The sequence below is a fragment of the Peromyscus maniculatus genome, chromosome 1 (genome assembly GCF_049852395.1).
Source record: "Peromyscus maniculatus bairdii isolate BWxNUB_F1_BW_parent chromosome 1, HU_Pman_BW_mat_3.1, whole genome shotgun sequence".
NCBI lineage: Eukaryota > Metazoa > Chordata > Mammalia > Rodentia > Cricetidae > Peromyscus > Peromyscus maniculatus.
The window spans coordinates 115,327,543-115,349,916 of record NC_134852.1 but is presented as its reverse complement, the minus strand read 5'-3'; the positions used below and the strand labels follow the sequence as shown (position 1 = coordinate 115,349,916).

General features: G+C 43.3%; 2 protein-coding genes across 3 annotated transcripts in view; both read left to right on the top strand.

The window, feature by feature from the left end:
• The first annotated feature begins 5,149 nt into the window (after positions 1–5,149).
• On the top strand, positions 5,150–22,319 carry LOC102910346 (tripartite motif-containing protein 30A-like). Of its 2 annotated transcripts, none has more exons than XM_076549317.1 (8): positions 5,150–5,284; positions 11,987–12,217; positions 14,909–15,004; positions 15,645–15,875; positions 18,935–18,957; positions 20,880–20,980; positions 21,252–21,278; positions 21,481–22,319. In XM_076549317.1, the coding sequence occupies exons 2-8, from the start codon at positions 12,041–12,043 to the stop codon at positions 22,188–22,190; spliced, it is 1,365 nt and encodes a 454-aa protein (XP_076405432.1). In that variant the 5' UTR covers positions 5,150–5,284; positions 11,987–12,040; the 3' UTR covers positions 22,191–22,319. The 2 variants fall into 2 exon arrangements, with proteins under 2 accessions (XP_076405432.1, XP_006979090.1); XM_006979028.4 differs by having other exon boundaries at positions 11,987–12,460.
• Positions 5,196–22,374, top strand: part of LOC121820844 (tripartite motif-containing protein 30A-like) — a 45,399-nt gene continuing 28,220 nt past the window's right edge. Inside the window, exon 1 of the mRNA XM_076549327.1 lies at positions 5,196–5,284. The gene's annotated coding sequence lies outside the window, so the exon portion shown is untranslated. The remainder of the gene's footprint in view (positions 5,285–22,374) is intronic.

Sequence of the window (22,374 nt, the reverse complement as noted above, 5' to 3'; positions counted from 1 at the left end):
CAGAGATGGCCAGTCACACTAGTGGAGACGCATGAACTGAGGACCAATAGCTGAGGAGACTCCATGGTACTGGACTAGACCCCCTGGATAGGAGAGATAGCTGTTTAGTTTGAACTGTTTAGGGGGCCCCCAGGCAGTGGGATTGGGAACTCTCCCTGGTACATGAGCCAGCTTTTTGAAGCCCAGTACCTATGGTGGGACACCTTGCGCAGCCTTGGGAACAGGGGCTTGGACCTGCTGAAACTGAATGTACCAAGCTCTGTTAACTCCCCATGGGAGGCCTTGCCTTAGAGGAGGTGGGAATGGGAGGTGGAATAGGGGAAAGGCTGAAGGGCAGGAGGAGGGAGGAGAGGGGAATCTGTGGTTGGTATGTAAAATGAACAGAAAATCTCTCAATAATAATAAAAAAGAGGGCTAGAAAGATGGCTCAGAGGTTAAGAGTACTGACTGTTCTTCCAGAGGTCCTGAGTTCAATTCCCAGCAACCACATGGTGGCTCACAACCATCTATAATGAGATCTGGTGCCCTCTTCTGGCCTGCTGGCATATATACAGGCAGAACACTATACATAATAAATAAATAAAATCTTAAAAATAATAATAATAAAAGAAAAAACAAAACAAAACAACAACAAAGAGTAGTTTGTTTCAACAGTGAGACTCTCTTGGAGAAAACTATTTTTTTTATTTGCAAATGGTTATTAATTGAAGGTAGATTCTGGGTTGTGAATGGGCTGTATGTCCACTTCTTTCATTCTAAGACTCCATCCGGTGAAGACCTGTGCTGGCTTGTGGCATGCTGCCACATTCTCTGGTATCATCTGTGCATAGGTCCTGATGTGCTTAGAAGGCCTTGTTTCCTTGGAGCCCTCCATTTCCTCTAGCTCTTACACTCTGTCTACCACCTCTTCTGCAGGGTTCTGAGCTCTGAGGGGAGGGATTTGATGGAGACATCCCATTTAGGGCTGAGCGCCCTATGTCTCTGACTGTCTGCCTATTGTCTGTCTGTTTTCACCTGCTGCAGGAGGAAGCTTCTCTGATGATGGTTGAACAAGGCACCGATATATGGGTATAACAGAGTGGTTCTCAACCTTCCTAATGCTGCCACCCTTTGATGCAGTTCCTCACGTTGTGGTGACCCCAACCATAAAATTATTTTCATTGCTGCTTCACAACTGTAATTTTGCTACTGTTATGAATCATAATGTAAATATCTGTGTTTCCTGATGGTCATAGCTGAACCATGTGAAAAGATCATTCATCCCCCAAAGAGGTTGTGACCCATGGGTTGAGAACCACTGGTATAGCAGAATGTCTTTAGAAATCATTTCATTGTCACACTCCTTTTGTATAATAGCAGTAATTAGTTTTCCCTTAGGTCTCTGATCAACTAGTCTCAGGATCTTCGTCACCCAAGCAGTGCCAGGTATGGGTTCCATCTCATGGAGCAGGCCTTAAACCAAATCAGATACTGGTTGGCTCCTCCCACAAGCCTTGTGCCACCACTGCACTGGTGTCTCTTGCAGGAGGGACACCACTGTAGACTCAAGGCTTTGTAGCTGGGTTGGTGTTTACCTTTGTCCTCTGGTAGCATGCAAAGTAAATTCTGGTACCAAGAACACTAGCACATATGGATGAAGGTTCTGTGTAGACACCAGCTCAACGTCTCCATGCTCCCTGAATTTTGTAGCTGTTGTCTACAGCAATGTGGCCTTGCTGTCAGTTTGTGGAGAGAAACCTATGGTTTTGGCAACACCCTGAGTTCCTTGGAGTTTCTCATGGGACCTCTTTGTCCCATAACTCGATTAGATGTAATCCATTCCCAGTACTGGGATCTTCATTTGGTAAAAGAGATGTCTAGATGGGGCTCTGTCTCCCCTATTATTGGTCAATTGCATTTGGATCACCTTCATATATGTACATACTTAGGAAGCTTCTACTGTATTAGGTTTCCAAGTGACCCCTAAAATGGCCCTCAATTTTTGTTGTTCCTCAACATCTTCCTTTGCTCATCTCCCTCTTTCCTCCTTTTCCCTGTTTTATCCTCCCATTTCTTCACTCTTGTTCAACCATAACTATCTATTCTAGTTCCCTTTCCTAGGGAAATCATTCCTTCTACCTAGTCCCTTACCTGTACATAATCTCTTTGGTTCTACAGATTGTAACTTCGTTATTATTGACTTCACAGCTACCAGCTGCATAAAAGTGAATACATACCATATTTGTCTTTCTGGGTCTGGGTTACCTCACTTGGGTTTTTGGTTTTTTTTTTAGTTCCATCAATTTACCTGTGAATTTCGTTCCTTTTAAAGGTTGAGTAGCACTCCCTTGTGCAATTGTACCATCCTTTCTTTATCCATTCATCCACTGAGGGGTATCTAGGTTGATTCCAATTTCTGGCTGTTGTGAACAGGGCAGCAAGGAACATGGGTGAGTAAATGTCTCTGTGATAGAATGAAATATCCTTTGGGTATATGCTCAAGAGTAGTATAGCTGGATCTTCAGACAGAACAATTCACATCTTCCTAAGGAAGCTCCACACTGATTTCCATAATGGCACTCTCACCAACAATGAATGAGCATTCCCCTCACTCCAGCAACACCTTCGTGTTTACAATACAACCTAAGAATTACAAGGTCCCCACCAGAAGCTTCCTGGCAACTTCATTTGCAACCCCAAACGGGGAAGAGAATAAAAGCGGAGTTAGATAGGAGCTGGAAGAAATCAGAGAAGGAATTTATGTGCTAGAAATCTATCCTTACTGTGGTTAGGTGAAAACATTCCGAGCCTATCATAAATGTGCTCAAACTACAAACGGACAGGTGATAGGGTAAAGATATCTATAAATCACTAAAAATAAAACTGCCACTCTTTTTCTCTGCAACCAGTTTCCTGACAGGGCGGGGGAGGAGTACTGCTAGCTAGTCAATTTGCATCACAGCTTGAAGCACCAGGTGAGAGGAAATCCTGTTTATCTAAGAAGTTGCTCTGGGACCTCGGAAGACCTGAACTTGATTTGCACAATAAACAAAGCTATACATCTGGTAGCCTGTTAGTCTCCTAGGCTCAGCAGGAAAGGTAGTACCTAGTGGAACAGAGTCTGAGAAGCTTACCTGTTTGCCAAAATGGTTTGGAAGTATTTGGGCACGCAAGAATTTCATAGCAGATAACAGCTGAAATGTTTAAAACTGTATAACACCAAATATTCAAAATAAATGGCTTGCCTTTTGACAGACCCATGGCTGGGAAAAGGACAGCTGTAATACACAGCTGAATCTCTTAATATATTCTTGCAGCCCACAAGACCTAGTAGCCTTGGGTCTGTGTCATGACTTCCGTGCTGAGGGGAGGGACTGCTCGCCGGTGCCCACACCACCAGGGCCAGCCTCTACTGCACTGCCCACAAGGTACACAGGCTACTTTCCCAAGTCCAGGTGTGGGGCCAGCTCTCCTACAGGCAGACCACCAGGGCTAGCTCCACTGTGCTTCCCAGGGGAGGCTGACTCTCCCAAGTGCTGCAGCTGGTGAGGGGCAGGTCAGAGCCAGTTCTGTGCAGCCCTCAGACATCAACATGGCCCCAGGAAGCAGCCTAGACCAGGGTGTTCACATGGCCTTTGGTGGTGACATGGGGCACCAATATCATCCCAGACCCCTGCTGCTGCTGCTGCACAGCCATGGACCCTGACATGGCCCTCAGTGGCAGCACAGGCCTGGACACCACCATGGCCTCTGGTGGCAGTGCAGGCTACTCACATCAGGCTGTTCCTCAACATTCTTCTCAAGTCTCCAGTTCTGCCTCTCTCCATAGTATCTAGTACAAAACAAAACAAAAACCCCTGGTTTGTAGTATTTTGTTACTTTTTTTTTTTTTAATCATAGCACGAGCAGACTAGCACATTAGTAGTGGATTAAAGAGGAACCCCTGAAAGCCCAGGACTAAGCTGTGGAGAAAGTGAGAGTATCTGATCAAGTGTCCATTTCCCAGGAGCTCAGAACTGCTGGGGAAAGTGGCATGGACCACATGGTGACCTCTGCTGCTTGACAAAATTCCATCAGCTGACATGACAGATCACAGCTCTCCACTACCTTTTTACTTTCATTTTTAATAATTCTCACAGCCAGCTGCAACGCCAATCCAAAGAACTGCATATCCTCTTATAACCTACAAAGTTAAAACACCCATGTACACACAATAAAAGAAAAAAAATGAGGAAAAAAAGATTTAAAAATTAAATAATTCTTTTCATCTTTTTTCCTAATATATTTAGAGTTAATTAATCTTATAGGTGTGAGGAGCCCTAATGAATACATGGGTTACTAGGGATATATACTTTTGCTTGAATGTATGTCAGAATTCTGAAGAAATAGGCTGTAATGCCAGTGAAGGAATGGACATGGTAGTTAGAAGAAGAAAAAGCATGCAAAGAGAGGACAAGGTTCCTTAATCCATGCTCTTTATATAGACTGCCAGCAGGAGCTGTGGGACAGATCAAAGATGGATCATATGAGCACTGGGAAGAGGACTTGGTCTGTTCAGCAACAGAATATATTATCTGTAGGACTGCACTGGGCAGCTAAAGAGCCCTCTGCAGCTTGCTAGTTTACCTGTTGTGAGTGTGGGGAAGTGTTTCTGCATGGCTCTGCACAGGAATCCTCCCCATGCTGTCCCTGCTGGGTAGGAAATCTTGAGTGTGCAGCAGCTGCCCTGAACTGCAGCTTCCTTTCTGTTCTCATCCCATTAGTGTACAAGTCCAACTCCAGAGGAACATTTCAGTTCTGCCTCTCACCTTGGATTTCCTTCCTTTGGGCCACACCTGCCAAACTAAAACAAAACCCAGCCATGAAGAGGAGCCCATGGGGAAGGCTTTCTTTCTTCTGGACCAGCTTTTCCGGGGGTCGGGATCTTAGGGGTGATTGTGACATGAGCCTGACCAAGTGACATAAGTTCCTATAGCTCTGAAATATGTCCCAAGCTCCAGAAAGGCTGCGCTGACTCAAGGCGACTGTCGCCCTCTGGTGGTTGAACCGCATACACCGATGTGGTGGCATCCCATTGGTTGGTAGCTCTGTAGTTTCTCTTTCTCAGTTCCTCAAGTCTTAACTTTCATTTCTCTCCTGGTTCACCAGAGATCAGACGTAGAGACTGAATCCTCAGGGCGTTTATTCTGGTCTCCATTCGCTCCCGTCCACAGATTCAGGATCTCTTGGTTGGTGTCTAAAGGTGTTGAGAGCAATTTACAGGGCAGCGTTTGGAGGAATTGAAAAGAAAACACCCTTCGTTTTGGTGAGTTTAATTTGAAACTGAGACGGGGCGGGGAAAGAGGGCCTGCGGCTTCCTGCTGAGGGCTCAGGGCGTTGAGGAGACTGATGGAGGAGAGGCTTTAGAAAGACAGGTTTCAAGAGCCAGAGAGGTCCAGGTATTTCTCCAGGTGGAGTTCACTCTCTTCTTTCCTCATGTTTAATTTGGGCTGTACCAAGAATCCCCTGTTGCCAGACAGACGCTGCTGTCCATCCATGTCCCCTCACCCCGCCTCCGCTGAAGGAGTAAAGTCAGAATGGTGTTTGAAAACAGAGTTTAGGGTCTCTCTGTGCAATGGTGAATTACCCATGATTCTATGGGTTCGTTCCCTTTGCTGCTGTCTCTGTGACTGGAAGTCCCAATCTTGCTGCAGCCTCTTATACATTTCCTTGTCCTATGAAACAGCCTCAGGCCTGTACAGAATTGCTAATGTTACTCAGAAGTCATTACATTTGCCTGCCTTTCCCTTGGTCCATGTCTGCCATGCCCAGATGAAATTCAGTCCAGACTAGTAATTCCAGCTACAAAGAAAGCTGATGCAGGAAGATCCTAAGTCCAAGACCTGCTGGGGGACCTATTAAGGCCAAGTCTGAAGAAGAAAAGGGAAATATCAAGAAGGTGCAGCTTATTGGGTGAAGTTAGTGGTGGGGGTGGGGCATTAAGCCCAGGATTCAATCCCATAGAAAGAGACAGAGAAGGAGGTGACGGGGAAGGAGGAGAGAGAGTGTGAGAATACTGGGAGAGCACACTTTCTGGAAGTGACAGCTTTTCTGTTTCTTTTTGGACAGATTGCCCTTATATAGCCCAGGGTAACCTCATGTAACTGGCCTGTATCACCCTCCCCAGACATTGGGATTACAGGTGAACATTGCAGCCCTGGGACTTGTGTCCCTTTCAAGAATTAGAATAAGCTCCAGATTGATTTTAATGGTGTGAAAGACTGAAAGATGTCTGCTGTTAGGAAGATCTTGAGAGCCATGTATAGCCGGAGAGCTTCTCTCCAGGTCCCACCAAGCCCCCGCGTCCCACAACCCATGTAGAAAATAATCACTGAGACGCTTATATTACTTATACACTGTATGGTTGTGGCAGGCTTCATGTTATCTATTTCTTTTATCTTAAATTAAACCATTTCTATTAATCTATAAGTTGCCACGTGGCTTGTGGCTTACCGGTACCTTACATCTCGCTTCTCACGGCAGCGGCTGGCAGGCCTCTTTGCCTCAGCCTTCCACTTCCCAGAATTCCCTTCTCTGCTTGTCCTGCCTACACTTCCTGGCTGGGTACTGGCCCATCAGCATTTTATTTATACAGAGGGATATCCACAGCAGACATGAAAGGACAGGGAGCAGGGAATCCCAGCTTCACCCAAGCTAATGTAGATGCCAGAGGACACAGGCCAGGTCTCTGTATCCAGGTTGACTTCGAGGATTGTCATGAGCCCATCCTCTTTCCCTTTGCTCTCTCCTGCTCTTAATCAGTTGTGTCTTCTGAACTCAGCCATTGACTCTCTCTACCGCCATATGTTATGGGATATTAAAATGCGCATATTTGTGTTTTCCACTGTTAATTTGCCACAGGGAGGAAGTACACCTTAAGTTGCTCTGTGTAAGCCTGGGACAATTTATTTGCCCAGCCTCTTTGTAAAAGGACTGTTTCTCATATGACATTGTACTCTGAAGTTTCATAAGAAACACGTTAACTTGTTACAGAGTTCACATCCAGGAGGAAAAGACTACACACTCAAATTATAATTAAATGAATTTATTAACTACTGCTAGTAGGCCAACAACAGCCTTAAAGACAAATCAAGAGCTGTAGCAGGGTCCTTGCTGTTGTTCCCTTTGGGGGCGGGGCCAAGTAGGCACAGAGTCAAACCACACAGACTCCGGGGAAAATGTAGAAACAACAAGCTCAGTTTATTCAGGAAGAGGCAAGCCTTATATACGCTCCACCCCACCCTGGGGGGAGTTCTTGTTACACAGAAGAGGCTGGAGGAGGGGTTTTTAAGGTGGGCAGCACAATTATCTCATTTGTGTGGAATGTGTAGCTGAGGGAGAAACTGTTTGAACTCCCCTCAGGTGTGTTGAGCTCTGTCCCTGCTACACAGCAGTAAACAGGTTCACAAAAGCCAGAGGAAACACTTCATCATCTCATAGCACTTTTACAATTACGGGAAGTGTAGCAAGGAGTGAGAGTTGCCAGGAGCTTGTCTTTGAGGAATTTAGACTGGGTGTCTAGCACAAAATGGAGATTTCCTTAGCCATCACAGACTCCAATCACAAAAGAAACAAGCTGTCTGCAGCCAGATTGTTTGAATTGACCAAACCTAGTTATCATTCCTTGTTGACTCTTTAAAATGTGATTTATTTGGCTGAAATTGAGGGGCTTTGAGGGAGGATGTGGAAACCTAATGCAATGGAGACCGCCTAAAATACATTAAGGCGATCGATCTACTGAGGTCTCCTACTAATGGGTGATATGGAGTCTCAACAGGCAATGTCTTGTCATCAAAGAAGGCTTCCATTGGTAGGACTGGGGTGTATTCAGTTGAGATCTTGATCAAGGATGTCATATGGAAGTCCCCAACCAACCCAGGCTGTTGCTAAGATATAGGGTTGCCCTCTAGAAACTGAAAGTGGATTCTCATTGCCTAGGACAACACCCACAGAACTCATTGAACGTGAAGAAGTTGAGCTGGTGCCTACCCAGAGACTACATCCCTACATCTAGGCTCTGGTACAGGAAGGTACTCTGCAGGCTACCAAATGCAATGTAAACACCAACCAGGTCACAAAGCCTTTACCTACAGCTGTCCTGCCTGTAAAATATGCTGGGGCAATGGTGGCACGGAACTTGTGGCAGTCGCCAGCCAGTGTCTGATTTGACTTAAGGCCCTCTCCACCGGAAGGAACCCGTGCCTGACACTGCCCTGGTGACCGAGAACCAGAGACTGGGTAGCCCAGAGGTCTAGGGTAAAAACCAAACATTATTGGTCTGAAAAGAAAAAAGAAAAACTCAAAAACAAGCAAACACAATTTCATTGGTTTGAGTTGTGTGTTTGTGGGTCTGCCTGTGTGTATGTATGCACATCTGAAAGGATGAGTTGAATGGTCAGAGCTGCTGGATTCTCTGAAGCTGGAGTTACAGGCAACTGTGAGCTGCTTCATGTGGGTCCCAGGAACTGAACTTGGATCTTCCGTAAGAGCCGTAAGCTCTCTTAACCACTGAGCCCTTTCTCCAGCCTAAGTAGTATGTCAATTTATTGATTCATTTATTTATTTTGATTTAATGTTATTTTATGTGCATTGGTGTTTTATCTGGACATAGGTCTGTGTACCACTTGAATGCCTGATGCTCATAGATGCCAGAAGAGGGTGTCAGATACCCTAGAAATCTATTTACAGACAGTTGTGACTCACCTTGTTGGTGCTGAGAACAGAACCAAGGTCCTCTGGAATTGCAGCCAATGTTCTTTTTTTTTTTTTTTTTTTTTTTTTTTTTTTTTTTTTTTTTTTTTTGGTTTTCCAAGACAGGGTTTCTCTGTGTAGCTTTGCGCCTTTCCTGGAGTTCACTTGGTAGCCCAGGCTGGCCTCGAACTCACAGAGATCCGCCTGGCTCTGCCTCCCAAGTGCTGGGATTAAAGGCGTGCGCCACCAACGCCCATCTGCAGCCAGTGTTCTTAACCCATGAACCAACTGTTTAGCCCCAGTATAGACATTTTAACAATGTTTAAATTCATTACCTCAGGTATCATTATATATAATTGTACCGATTCAATTTCTTTCAATATTTTTATAGTTCTTGTGTGCAGATCCTTCATCTTGCAATAATCAATTTTCCTAATCACTCATTTATTCTTGGTTTTAATGGTTTCATTAATATAATTGTTCTTTTGTCTTCCTGCTTGTATATTTCTGCACCATGTACTTGCAGGTTCCACAGAAGCCAAAAGGGCATGACAGATTCACTGGAACTGGAGTTACAAGTGGCTGTGAGTAGCCATGTGAGGGTCAGGACTGGAGCATAGAGTCTCTGTGAGAACAGATGATGATGCTCTTACCTGAGCCATTCCTCCATCCCTTTCCTTGTGTTTCAAATGTAACACTGCTTTTCTACAGAGCCACAATAGCCTTGAACTTGCCGTCCTCTGGCATCAGTCTCTCAAGAAACTGGGTATAGAGGCCAGTACCACCAGGCCCAGCTTCTTAATTCATCTTTGGGTTTCTCACCATGTGTGGCTTTTCTTTTTCTTTTTTTCGAGTTTCTCACCACGTGAGGCTTTTCTTTTTTTCCTTTTAAATTTTTATTTATTCATTATCTATACAGCATGTATGACTACAGGCCAAAAGAGGGCACCAGATCTCGTTACAGATAGTTGTGAGCCACCATAAGGTTGCTGGGAATTGAACTCAGGACCTCTGGAAGAGCAGACAGTGCTCTTAACCTCTGAGCCATCTCTCCATCTTTCTTTTTTGGTTTTTTGAGACAGGGTTTCCCTATGTTGCTTTGGTGCCTGTCCTGGATCTCACTCTGTAGACCAGGCTGGCATCCAACCCACAGAGATCCGCCTAGCTGTGCTTCCAAAGTGCTGGGATTAAAAACTTACACCACCACTGCCTGCCTATTTGTGACTTTTCTATACTGGATATTACATATTGCATCTATACTGAACTTACTAGCTTTTCTTTTACCTGTACAACAATTCTTGTTTGCATGCCTTTTATTTATTTATTTTTAAGGTTTTCTTATACTGCTGGTGCTTCCCTTGCCCCTGCTGTGTTTAATAGAAATGACAACAATAAGCATCCTTGTTTTATGCATGATTTGTGTTTGGTGTTTCATTTTATTTATTTATTTTTTTATTAAGAAATGTTTGTTTATTTTACATATGAACCACAGATTCCCCTCTCTTCCCTCTTCCCGCCCCCCTCAGGATTTCCCCCCAACCACCCCTCATTCCTCCTCCTACAAGGTAAAGCCTCCCATGGGGAGTCAGCAGAGACTGGTACATTCAGTCGAAGAAGGTCCAAGCCCCTCCCCCTGCATCAAGGCTGTGCAAGGTGTCCCACCATAAGTAGTGGGCTCCAAAAAGCCAGCTCATGCATGAGGGATGGATCCTGATCCTACTGCCAGGGGACCCCTTAAACAGACCAAGCTATGCCTCGCTTATGCAACTGTCTTGCTTATGCAGAAGCCCTAGTCCAGTCTCATGCAGGTTCCACAGCTGTTGGTCTAAAGTTCATGATCTTGATACCCCTTGTTCATAGAATCCCTCTTCTGTCTCTTCCATGGTACTCCTGGAACTTGGCCTGGTGCTTGGCTGTGGATCTCTGCATCCGCTTCCATCAGTTACTGGATGAAGGCTCCATGATTATACTTGATTTTAAAGAAATGTCTTTCAATTGCCCTGCATTTTCTATGACCTTAGCAGTGGGCTTTTCATGTGTGGCTTCAATATAAGGAAACTTATATTTATACCTAGAAATGTTTAGGATTTATTGCTGAAATAATGGCGCTTATAGTCAAATACTATTCAAATAAAGAATGAGTTTTCTGTCTTTCATTTTGCTGCTGAGGTTTGGATTGTCCATTGGTTTTGTATGCTGAACCAATATTACATGTTATGGGAGGGTCGGGGAAATAACTCAAAATGGTTTGAAGTATAATTGTTGATGTGGTTTGGATCTCATTATCTTGCTGCCATTCCTAAAGGAGTCTCCCATCAATGTCTTTGTCAAATTTCTAGACCAAGATAAACTCTCAACATTTACAGACACAAGATTCCTCAGAACCCACAATGGTTGGAGGCATAATTCCACACATCCATTGTTCTGGCTACTATTCTGTCCTGCATGTCATTGCTTTTTTCTTTGGTGAACCCTGTGGGGTAGAGCAGGAACCTCTGAAAGAAGGTTCTAAAAGGATGGTTTTCATGCCTTTTGAGAGTGATAAAGAAAAATCAGGGGCTGGAGAGATGGCTCAGAGGATAAGAGCACTGGCTGTTCTTCCAAAGGTCCTGAGTTCAATTCCCAGCAACCACATGGTGGCTCACAACCATCGGTAATGAAATCTGGTGCCCTCTTCTGGCCTGCAGGGATATGTGCAGACAACACTGTATACATAATAAATAAATGTAAAAAGCCCTTAACCATGTCCACAAACACATACATTGTCATTTACTAAGTGGCAATAAGAGAAATCATTGCCTATGTGAATCAGGTATACTCATGTGTACCTGTGACCTGTGTACACTCCATGTCAGAACTAGGCAATCTAATAAGAGACTTGTAAAGAGAGAATCAGAGAGGGTCACACTGACGGGTGCAGATAAAGAAGACATGAGAAGTTCAATGCTTTTAACATGAAGATGTGCTTTTTTCCTGGGAAAGAAAGGGATGGATAGAATGTAGGTTACACAGGCTGTTGGAAGGAGATACTTTCTTTCTGTGCTTCAGTAAAAGGAAATAACAAGCCTGCATCTGAAATTTGTCACTTGGGATGAAATTAGAGTAGAGGCCTTGGAGGTATGACAAAATGCTCCTTTATCCATGTCGCTCAACTTCTGTCCCTATTTCTCTCCTGTGTTCTTTTCCCTTATCATGGAGGTCACTGTTGATGTCTACACAGTGTCCATGCTGATTTTCCCTTTCTTACTTGTCCCCCATTTCCTCATTCCAATCACAGGTACCTGAGCATAAGTGTCAGGAGTCAGAACAGACAGACAGGATCACAGCAAGAATGGCCTCATCAGTCCTGGTGATGATCCAAGAGGAGGTGACCTGTCCCATCTGCCTGGAGCTCCTGAAGGAACCTGTGAGTGCTGATTGTGACCACAGCTTCTGCCGAGCCTGCATCACACTGAACTATGAGTCCAGCAAAGTCAATGAAGGGGAGGGCATCTGCCCTGTGTGCCGAGTGAGTTACCAGTTTGGGAATCTGAGGCCTAATCGACAATTGGCCAACATAGTGGGGAAGCTAACAGGGTTCAAGTCCAGCCCAGAGGAGGAGCAGAAGGTGAATGTCTGTGCACAACATGGAGAGAAACTGCAGCTCTTCTGTAAGAAGGACAAGGTGGCCATCTGCTGGCTTTGTGAGCGGTCTCAGGAGCACCGTGGTCACCAAACAGCTCTTATTGAAGAGGTGGCCCAAGAGTACAGGGTAAGAAGTGGGAGGGTGTGGGATACAGAGCAGGAGACAGTAAGAGATGGGAAATCTCCACTTGGTGTGACAGGTCAATAATGTGGACATCATAGATTCGAGGCTTGATATATCATTCCATCCTTCCCTACCTTTAGAGTCCTAAAAACACATGATGATTTATTCCACTTACTCATATGAGAATGTGCCTAGACTACAAATAGTAAGATAGAAAAAAATGTCTTGGAACTGTCCCTGTGAAGTTGAGTCAATGACCAAGAAAAGCCAAGAGCAGAGCTGCTAATTTATTCCATATTTATCTTCTTTCAATGTTTATGTTAGATTCATTCATCTACCTAAAATCCTGTCTAGTGATATCAACAATGGAGTTAGTAAATGAATGACAGACAGCAGCAAAGAGAATGTGCATGTGGCATCTGGAAAGAGGGGAAAGAATTCCATAATGAGATACTCAGAGGCAAGCTCTGTGTTGGGTCTTTGTTTTCTGTTGTTTGTTTGTTTTTGAGCCCACATACGAACTCACATAGACTGTTGCAGCATGCACAGGACCTGGAAGGGTCCGCACCAGATGGGATCCTAGAGCTGGAGGGAAATATAGATAATTGCTGCCACCCCTAACCCAGAAGCATTCTCCAAATGATAGCTACTTATAAATGAAATTGAGTTTTTTCAAAGGGAGTCTCACTGGAGAAATAATTCATTTACTTGTAGGGACAGGTCTCATGCCCAGCAGTAGATGGATGACCAACACACAATTAACTGAACCCATATTTGGAGGTTCTTTCTCTCATAACAATAAACCTGGACTTTTTTCCCCCTGCTTTACCAGTCCTTTGCATGCATATTAAGGCTTAGGGTTTTAATGAGTTTCCCATGTGTTGGAAACTGTGTGTCTCTACATCTATATGCATTCCTTGTGCTTTTTATTTATCTCTTTTTCTGGTTTGTTTGTTTTGTCATATTCCAATGGGTTTGTTTTTTATTTCTCTTACTGTATTTTCTTTTATTCTGTTACTATTCTTTAGATGCCTTTGTTTTGTAACAGGAGACAAAAAGGGCATAGATCTGATAGGCGGGGAGGTGGAGAGGACCTGAGAGGTGTCGGGACAGGGGAATCTGTAATCACAATATATTGTATGAAAAAAATCTATTTTCAGTGAAGGAAAAAAAATCTTAACTAAAAAAAAATATACAATTTTAAAAAAGAAAAGAAAACTAGAGAGATGGCTCAGTGATTAAGAGCACTGGCTTTCTTTCCGAGGACAGAGGTTCACTTCCCTGCATGTACATGGCTCCTCATCTGTCTGTAGCTCCAGTTCCAGAGGATCCTACACCTTCACACAGATATACAGACAAAACACCAATGCACATGAAATTTAAAATTAAATAGAAAAGGAAATAGAACAGGAAAGAATGTGCATGTAGACAGTGTGGTGGTGATGACTCAATCCCAGAATTCTGGGGTTGAGGCAGGAGTTTGAGGGTATACTGGTCTACAAGGAAAGTCCAGGCCAGCTAGGCTACATAGAAAGAAAACATTTTTTTTTTTTTTAAAGCAGGTGTTGGGATGGAGAGATGGCTCAGAGGTTAAAAGCACTAGCTGCTCTTCCAGAGGTCCTGAGTTCAATTCTCAGCAACCACATAGTAGCTCACAACCATCTGTAATGAGATCTGGTGCCCTCTTCTGGTCTGCAGGCATGCATGCAGACAGAATATCATTTACATAATAAATAAATAAATTTTGGCCCGGCGGTGGTGGCACACGCCTTTAATCCCAGCACTCGGGAGGCAGAGCCAGGCGGATCGCTGTGAGTTCGAGGCCAGCCTGGGCTACCAAGTGAGCTCCAGGAAAGGCGCAAAACTACGCAGAGAAACCCTGTCTCGAAAAACCAAAAAAAAAAAAAGCAGGTGTCTAATAGGACATTGCAGGGTCATGTGATGTATGTGTATATTTATATGAAAGAATCAGAAAAGCTAACACAATTATCCCAGTTTTCTGATGCCAGAATCAAAGTGACAGGTTTGTACTGGGGTGATTGAATAAGGGAGATTCTATTCTTTGTCTGTATGGTGGTTCTGTGTATATAAATAGGAGAATGGAGCCGGGCGGTAGTGGCACACGCCTTTAATCCCAGCACTCGGGGGGCAGAGCCAGGCGGATCTCTGTGAGTTCGAGGCCAGCCTGGGCTACCAAATGAGTCCCAGGAAAGGCGCAAAGCTACACAGAGAAACCCTGTCTCGAAAAACCAAAAAAAAAAAAAAAAAAAAAAGGAGAATGGATTGAGCTGGAGACTGAAGACTTACATACTTTATGTACATAAATCATAGCACAACTTTTATAAAAGGGAACAGTGTTAGGCTTCCTGTTTTTCCAGAAGGTTTTCTTGTATTCGGTTAGAAACAACTTCCCTACTACAGCTTGACTCGGCTACAATTCCTCTCCCACAGGGGAAGCTCCAGGCAACTCTACAGAAACTGGTGGCAAAAGAAAAAATATGTGATGAGTGGAAAGATGACCTTCAAGAGGAGAGAACTTTCTGGAAGGCAAGTGGGGACCGTAACTCCTAAAGGACTTAGGCTGATGCCTGGGAGGGACCTGGACATGGAATGAAGGGTCCCTGTCTGGCTCTTCTTCCCTGATAGTTGATGAGGACAAGAGGCCTTGATTAGCCCTCTCTACCTGTTCCCTTGGAGCTGGGGCTGCACACTGAGAGCATCACAACTGAGCCTGGCTATGTGGGGAGCTGACACCATGGAGGGGGTCTGGTGAGAGTGGGCACTGAGTCCTGGATCTCACTCCTGTGGTGTTATCTGCAGCTATGACTGCTGGGGAAGATGCTTGGGAACAGGCACAGTTCTTCTATTCTTGGGGTTTAGCTTCTCCCATGGGTTCAGAGGTAGAATGAGGAGATTTACAGGCAGGAAAAAGAGTCTGGGTCAGCTGTGTGAAAACTGGGCCACACCCAGGCATCCCACTATGGCTCAGATGGCCTTAGTAAAGGTGACCTAAGATTTTGGTTTTGGAATGTCATCAACAGACACTAAGAGGAGACACATGCTTCTCTGAGACTCCCTCCCCTTCCCAAGCTCAGTTTCCTGTGAGAACTCCCCATCAGAACTGTTTTTCTGTCTTCCAATTACATTAGGATAGTCTGAATTCCTCTCCCTCTTCTTATCCCTGAAGAACCAAATACAGGGTGATGTAGAAAAAGTTCAGATGGAGTTTAAAGAACTTCGGGAATTCCTGGACTCCAAGGAGAAGAATGAGGTGCAGAAGCTGAAGCAGGAGGAGGAAGACATTATGAACAGCCTGGCAGAGTCTGAAAGTGAGCTGGTGAAGCAGAGGGAGTCAGTGAGAGACCTCATCTCAGATGTGGAGCATCAGTTGCAGTGCTCAACCATGGAAATGCTGCAGGTAAGACTGCAGGAGGTCCCAGCATCTGGAAGTCAGGAGACCTGGAAGCCATTTCCCTCCCTCTGAGCTGCTGTGACCTTCCTGGTGGGGGCAGTAGGGTTCCCTGGGCCCTCCCTGAATTCTGTCCTAAATCAGTTTCAGAGTCTGGGGAATTATTGCGTGCAAGGATAGCACGGGGAAATTGCATTTTTTAGTTTATCAAGTATGAACCTTGAAGAGAAGATCAGTTGCATCATGGGTAGTTATTACCCTGCTGTGATGTTCAGCATGTGTGAAGCACATTTCCACCTGTCAAGTTCGTCACTTCACCTGAATTTGAAATTAATAGAGGTTGTTTCTTTCCTGGAATGATTTGAAACTTTTACTCTCACTGGTTCCTGATTCCTGAGAGAGGAAGGATGGGGGTCATTGAGGGTGGCTGTTGTTAAACACAAAATTAACCTATAATCCCAAGGACAAGGTAACTTTCTGGAATTCTGGGAGTGGGAGTTCTTGGAAACTAATAGCAAAGCCTCATGGGAAAATATGGTGGCCTGTGGGTTTTCCCCTTGTAAGCTCTGCCAACAAATATCTCTGGCCACTCACCTAGAAAGTTTTCCAGGTGATGGTCCTTTCCACATTTCATCCTGGTCACTATTTAATATTTTAAATCAAATCTTGCTTAAATTCAGCCAAAATGGTGGAACTACTTTTTCTGGCAAATTTTAGGATTCATGCTATTAATCATCCAAGATCTCAGAGAGGTTTCCCTTCCTCTGTCTTCAAGTTGCTAAGATGAAAGGTGTCTTCTTTTATTCTTACAGGTATAAAGTTTGTACTGTATTTTGTCTCTATCACGTTTTTAAATAATTTAAACCAAAGTCTTATTTATTTGAATATCTCTGTACGAATTTGATTCTTTCATCTCAATTGTCAATGTTACCAATAGACCTTGGTAGTTCTAGGAATTCTTCACAAACCTTTAATTTATGGGTTCCATTGGGTTAATTTAATTATAAGTGAAAACATTCATTTATCAGCTATGTTAGATGAACTTATGTATATATGACTAAACTAAACTGGTTCATATAAATACTAACTATAGCCACCATACTCTACAAGCCTGAAATTGTATGTCTTAACCTAATAATCTGCCCACCTTTCTCTGCCTCCAGCCCCTGATGACCCAAATTCTAATCTTTACTTTTGGGAGATCAATTTGTGTACATGACACATATTTAAATATCATTTAGTGTTGTTTTTTCCTGTGCCCAGCTGGTTTAGTATAACATAAATTTTCTGAGTTCAGCCAAGTTACCACAAATGGCAATACATCTTGCTTTGAATGTCTAATATTTTAACACATATACTTATTATATCATTTTTATACATTCATCTGGTGATTAGTTCTCCAGTTGACTCTATTTTATCTGCTATGATAATGACTCAGTGGACATGAGCATACAGATGTCTCTATGTTTGAACATCAGAATTCATGTATAATTAGAATTAGTTCTTTCCCAGAATTCTTTTTACCATGGATCTAATTTTGTTAATTTATGTTATATTAAATAAAGCCATGTGTAGCCAAGCATCTACTGCCTGTGATCCCAGGACTTGAGAGCCTCTCATACACAGAGACAAAAACATGAGAAACAAAGAACATTAAAAATAGAATATAAGCTTCCCAACCTAGAGCCAGGTATGCTGGCTCACTCCTTCAATCCCAGCAATTGAAATGCAGAAGCAAATGAAGCTCCATAGGTTCAAAAGCCTGCCTGATCTATTTAGTGAGTTCCAGGCCAGCGGGGTTACATATTAAACCCCACAGCTGGTGAAGGTGGGAATAGTAAGACTTCAGAGTGTCCAGTTTTAAATGCAATGTATATACTGCACCTCTAATTTAAAGGCCCAGGGATCATTACAGAAGAAGGGCAGAAAGAGTGTAAGAGTCAGAGCTGGTGGGTGAGTACAAGGAAAACAGTGTCTTCTGCACATAGCTTAGCAGCAGCACAGGTGAACTGCAATTGGCTGTGACACCAAACCCAAGTCCCGTGTAAGCCTAAACTAAAATTCGACTCTGGAAAATGGACTTTCATAGGAAGTCCAGCCACATCCAAGGAGTTCCTGACAATTGTTAGCTGTTAGGAGAGAGGGGGTCATATTTCTCAAAGAATGTGACTTCAGGTAAATCTACCAATATCTATTGGAACCCAAACATGCAAGAATACTTGCACAGTGTTCGGTCTCAATCCCAGGACAAATGGGTAACTGAGATGCCTATTTAACTTATCAAAGTAGACCTGGTGGGTCAGATCTTGATATGTGTCCCATATAAAAGAGCAAAATTAATATTGGAAATCAGGAAAAGGATATTTATTAATGTGGCCATATTTTGAAGATGGACAAAGAGATTAAAAAACCCCCTCTGTCCATCTTCAGTTTCCCGAAGTGAGTTCAAAGTTTAAACTGAGAGTTTATATACGCATGTGAGTACTACAGGTCAAGGTGTGGTCCTGTCCATCATTCTCCTATCATTATCTGGGTTATAGTCTCACAATGTGGTCTGACAAGTAACTAAAACTGCTTAAAATCTTTTTAGACCACTATCCCTGTGGCCAGAGCTATTTTTCTTCCCCCAGTGAGAGATTCCTGGAGAAATTCCATTTCTTCTGGGTCAGTGTTTCAATAGTTTGTCAAATTGAGAGACACAGACTCACTTCTTCTCCTGCCAGGACAGTTACAGAGAGAGAAGGAAAAGAGACAGAGACATGGTTAGTTGGTTTTAAGTATCAGACAATCTAAGCTTCTGGTCCTTGTGGCTTCTTCATTACTAATATGTTAAATCATGTCTAAAGGACTAAAATAATTTATAAATCAGCTTCTCACAATGTTAGTTGCAGATACTGTAATTGATAGCTTACATGCAGCACCAAAAGAGTCATATCATGTCTTGGAGAACTGTGAGGGCCATATTTGATTCTCTTTTGACTTTGTCTCTGCAGCCAGTGAGAGTGTGAGCAGGATTTGCAAGAACATGCAGAACATGTTATTCACTGTGTTTTCTCCCTTCTCCCCAGGGTATGAATTCTGTTCTAACAAGGTATGTCTGGGCTGATGGGGAAGAATAGCACTGTTGGATGGTGAAAATGATTTAGTATTCAACTAGAATAAATATCTTATGTGTTTGGAGGAATTTAAACATAATACTATTATGAACTTCCAGTAAAAAAGGAGAGAGGGAGAGTGGGGGAAAGGCAGGATCTGCCAGTTTTGTAATATTGAGAAGAGATTTGATTGTCTTTTAGGGACCGGGTAATGGGGAGTTGTAGAGTCACACTCAGCAGTGGGATGAATCAAAAGGAGCTATAAGCCGGGCGGTGGTGGCGCACGTCTTTAATCCCAGCACTCGGGAGGCAGAGGCAGGCAGATCTCTGTGAGTTTGAGGCCAACCTGGACTACCAAGTGAGTTCCAGGAAAAGCACAAAGCTACACAGAGAAACCCTGTCTTGAAAAAAAAAAAATCCATAAAAGGAACTATAGGTGTTTTCAGACTCCTTGTGGTTCTGTCATTCTGTCCATACTGTGTGCTTGTATCTGGCTCTGGATCTGCCTTAACAAGTACTTGATTCCTCAATTCATCCTAGCTAGGGCATGTCTTCTCTGTCTGCAATGTTCACAGAATTGTGTATTGGGGGAGCTTCCTGTGTATTTATGTTTCTCATCAGAAGACTGAAAAGCTGTACCCTTGTATGTAAAGTGTAACACCCAGGCTGTTACACTTTACATACGAGCATCAGACTCATTCTGAACCTATGGGGCTCATGTTATTATTAATTTGGTGTTTCTGTCTTCTTTGCCAAATTATGTCATTGTAACAAAAGTACTTGAAGAATCAGAAGAATCAGATGCCAGCCAAGAGTGTCTGTCCATATTGACAACAGGGTTTGAACTCTTGGCTTTCTCCTGTGACTTTCCCACATTCTGTATGCAGGAGAGGTGTCTGTGCTCCAGGCTTTAGAACATTTCCTTGAACACCAACATCTTTTTTCCTCCTTTCTTTTTTTTTATGATTTATTTATTTATTTATTTATTGTGTATACAGTGTTCTGTTTGTATGTGTGTCTGCACACCAGAAGAGGGCACCAGATCTCACTATAGATGGTTGTGAGCCACCATGTGGTTGCTGCGAATTGAACTTGGGACCTCTGGAAGTCAGTGCTCTTAACCTCTGAGCCATCTCTCCAGCCCTCCTCCTTTCTTTATTTCTCTTTTCTTCTTTTTTGTTTTTGTTTGTTTGTTTTTGTTTTTGTTTTTTGCCTTTTTTTGTTTTTTGTTTTTTAACAGTATTACTCTGTGTAGCACTGGTTGTCCTGGAACTCTCTCTGTAGACCAGGCTGATCTTGATCTCAGAGATCCTCCTGACTCTGCCTCCTACCTGAAGGAATTAAAGGCATGTGACACCATGCCTAGCCCACACATTATTTTTTGAAAAACCTTAGTTTGGGTTGTTTTAAAATTTACTAATTCGGGCTGGAGAGATGGCTCAGAGGTTAAGAGCACTGACTGCTCTTCCAGAGGTCCTGAGTTCAGTTCCCAGCAACCACATGGTGGCTCACAACCACTTGTAATGAGATCTGCTGCCCTCTTCTGGCCTGCAGTCATACATACTGTATACATAATAAATAAATCTTTAAAAAAAAAAGATGTTTAAAAAATTATTAATTCATCATTTCTTCATATTTCTGGGAGGGGGTGAGTGGGGAGAGTAGGGGAGCAAGTTTGACTGTACAAGTGAGGAGTACTCTCCGCTTCTGAGAGTAAGGCTTTCCCAACATCACACAGCAAGTAAGTGGGAGGCTCATGGGTGTGTCTCTCATGTCTCCAGAGTTAGTAGTCAACCCTCTCTCCCCTTCTCAGAATTCTCAGGAGAGCTCCAGGACATCTATGGTTAGAATGATAGGGAGTCAGTGGTGGTCAGAGGTCACACTGTCTGAGATGTGGAGGTCAATGTTTTGTCCCTAGGAGTCAGACCTTAAGACTGAAACAACCTGAAATGATCCCAAGAAAACAGAGAAGGATCTTCCGCGCTCCAGATCTGAAAGGCATGCTGCAAGTGTTTCAAGGTGAGAACAGCTACATCCTGTGGGTAACTGTCAGATTCTAGGTGTGCTGGGGCTGCACTCTCTGGGAAGACAGTGGTATTTCTGAACGTAGGTCGAGGGACTCAGAAGAGCAGATACTGTTCCCCAGTAGAGTCATCATATTTCATGGGAAATCATCATTCATTGCATCCTGTATCACAATTTCCATACCTTCCCCTAATCTGCAGAGGATTGACATTAATGTTCTGATTCCTTTGCGTGAATTTAATGCTGTGAATTTTCATCCTTTCAGGGCTCATGGATGCTCAACAATACTGGGGTAAGGAGAAATCACACCATCAGCCACTCCCTTCTTACTGTCTTTCAGAGTTTCTCTACTAACCCTCATGTGTCATGTTACTTCTCCCAATCTGCCTCTTCTTGACTGTAAACAAGGATTCTCCCCCTCACTGTCTCCTAAGGATTCTGCTCTGCTGTGCCCTGCCTCTCTTGTGACTCTAATATGTCTCCTTTTTGTGCAGTTCATGTGACCCTGCATGGAACCCACGATAAAAACGTTGTCATTGATAAGGACAAAGGAGAAATACAACATCGAAATGTTAACAGAAAAAATCCGCAAGTTTCTGAGACCTATAAGTTGGGTGTTCTGGGATATCCAGCTATCTACTCAGGGAAACATTACTGGGAAATAGATGTGTCTAGAAGTGATGCCTGGCTCCTGGGATTAAATGATGGAAAACGTTCTCAACCCAAACTTCATGCACCAAATGAAAAGGGCATCAAGGTCAAATACAATCCTGATTTTAAACAATATGCAAATTTTGTGTCTAAATATGGCCCTGAATATGATTATGATTATGATTATGAACAACATGACTATCAGCCTAAATATAAAGTTAAAGATGATTCTGATGTGAAAAAGCATGTAAATTATCAACCTAAATATGGCTACTGGGTTATAGGGATGAAGAATGGGTCTGTATATAATGCCTTTGAAGAATGTTCTGTCACTCACAATGGCAGTGTCTTGGTCCTCTCTTTGATTCGTCGTCCCAGTCGTGTTGGAGTTTTCCTGGACAGAGAAGCTTGTACTCTCTCATTTTATGATGTTTCCAACCATGGAGCTCTCATCTATAGATTCTGTGAACCTTCCTTCCCTGATGAAGTTTATCCATATTTTAATCCTATGTCATGTTTAGAGCCAATGACAGTATGTGGGCCACCCTCCTAAACCCTCACCCATATCTGCACAGTGCCCCATGTCTGATGTATCTCATGCCTGAGCTCCCTGGCATCATTATAACTGTTTCTGCCTTTGCTCTTTCCCTTTTAATAAACTTCACTTGTCAGTACAAACCAACATGGATTTTTTTACTTGCTCAAGTTGCTTGCCCATTTACAAGGCAATAGTAATT

Bases quoted from the DNA above. Each gene is read 5' to 3' on its own strand.
- LOC102910346 (XM_006979028.4), top strand. From the start codon at position 12,041: ATGGCCTCATCAGTCCTGGTGATGATCCAAGAGGAGGTGACCTGTCCC. The intron at 12,461-14,908 runs GTAAGAAGTGGG...CCTCTCCCACAG, and splicing joins AGGTGGCCCAAGAGTACAGG to GGGAAGCTCCAGGCAACTCT. The intron at 15,876-18,934 runs GTAAGACTGCAG...CCTTCTCCCCAG, and splicing joins CAACCATGGAAATGCTGCAG to GGTATGAATTCTGTTCTAAC.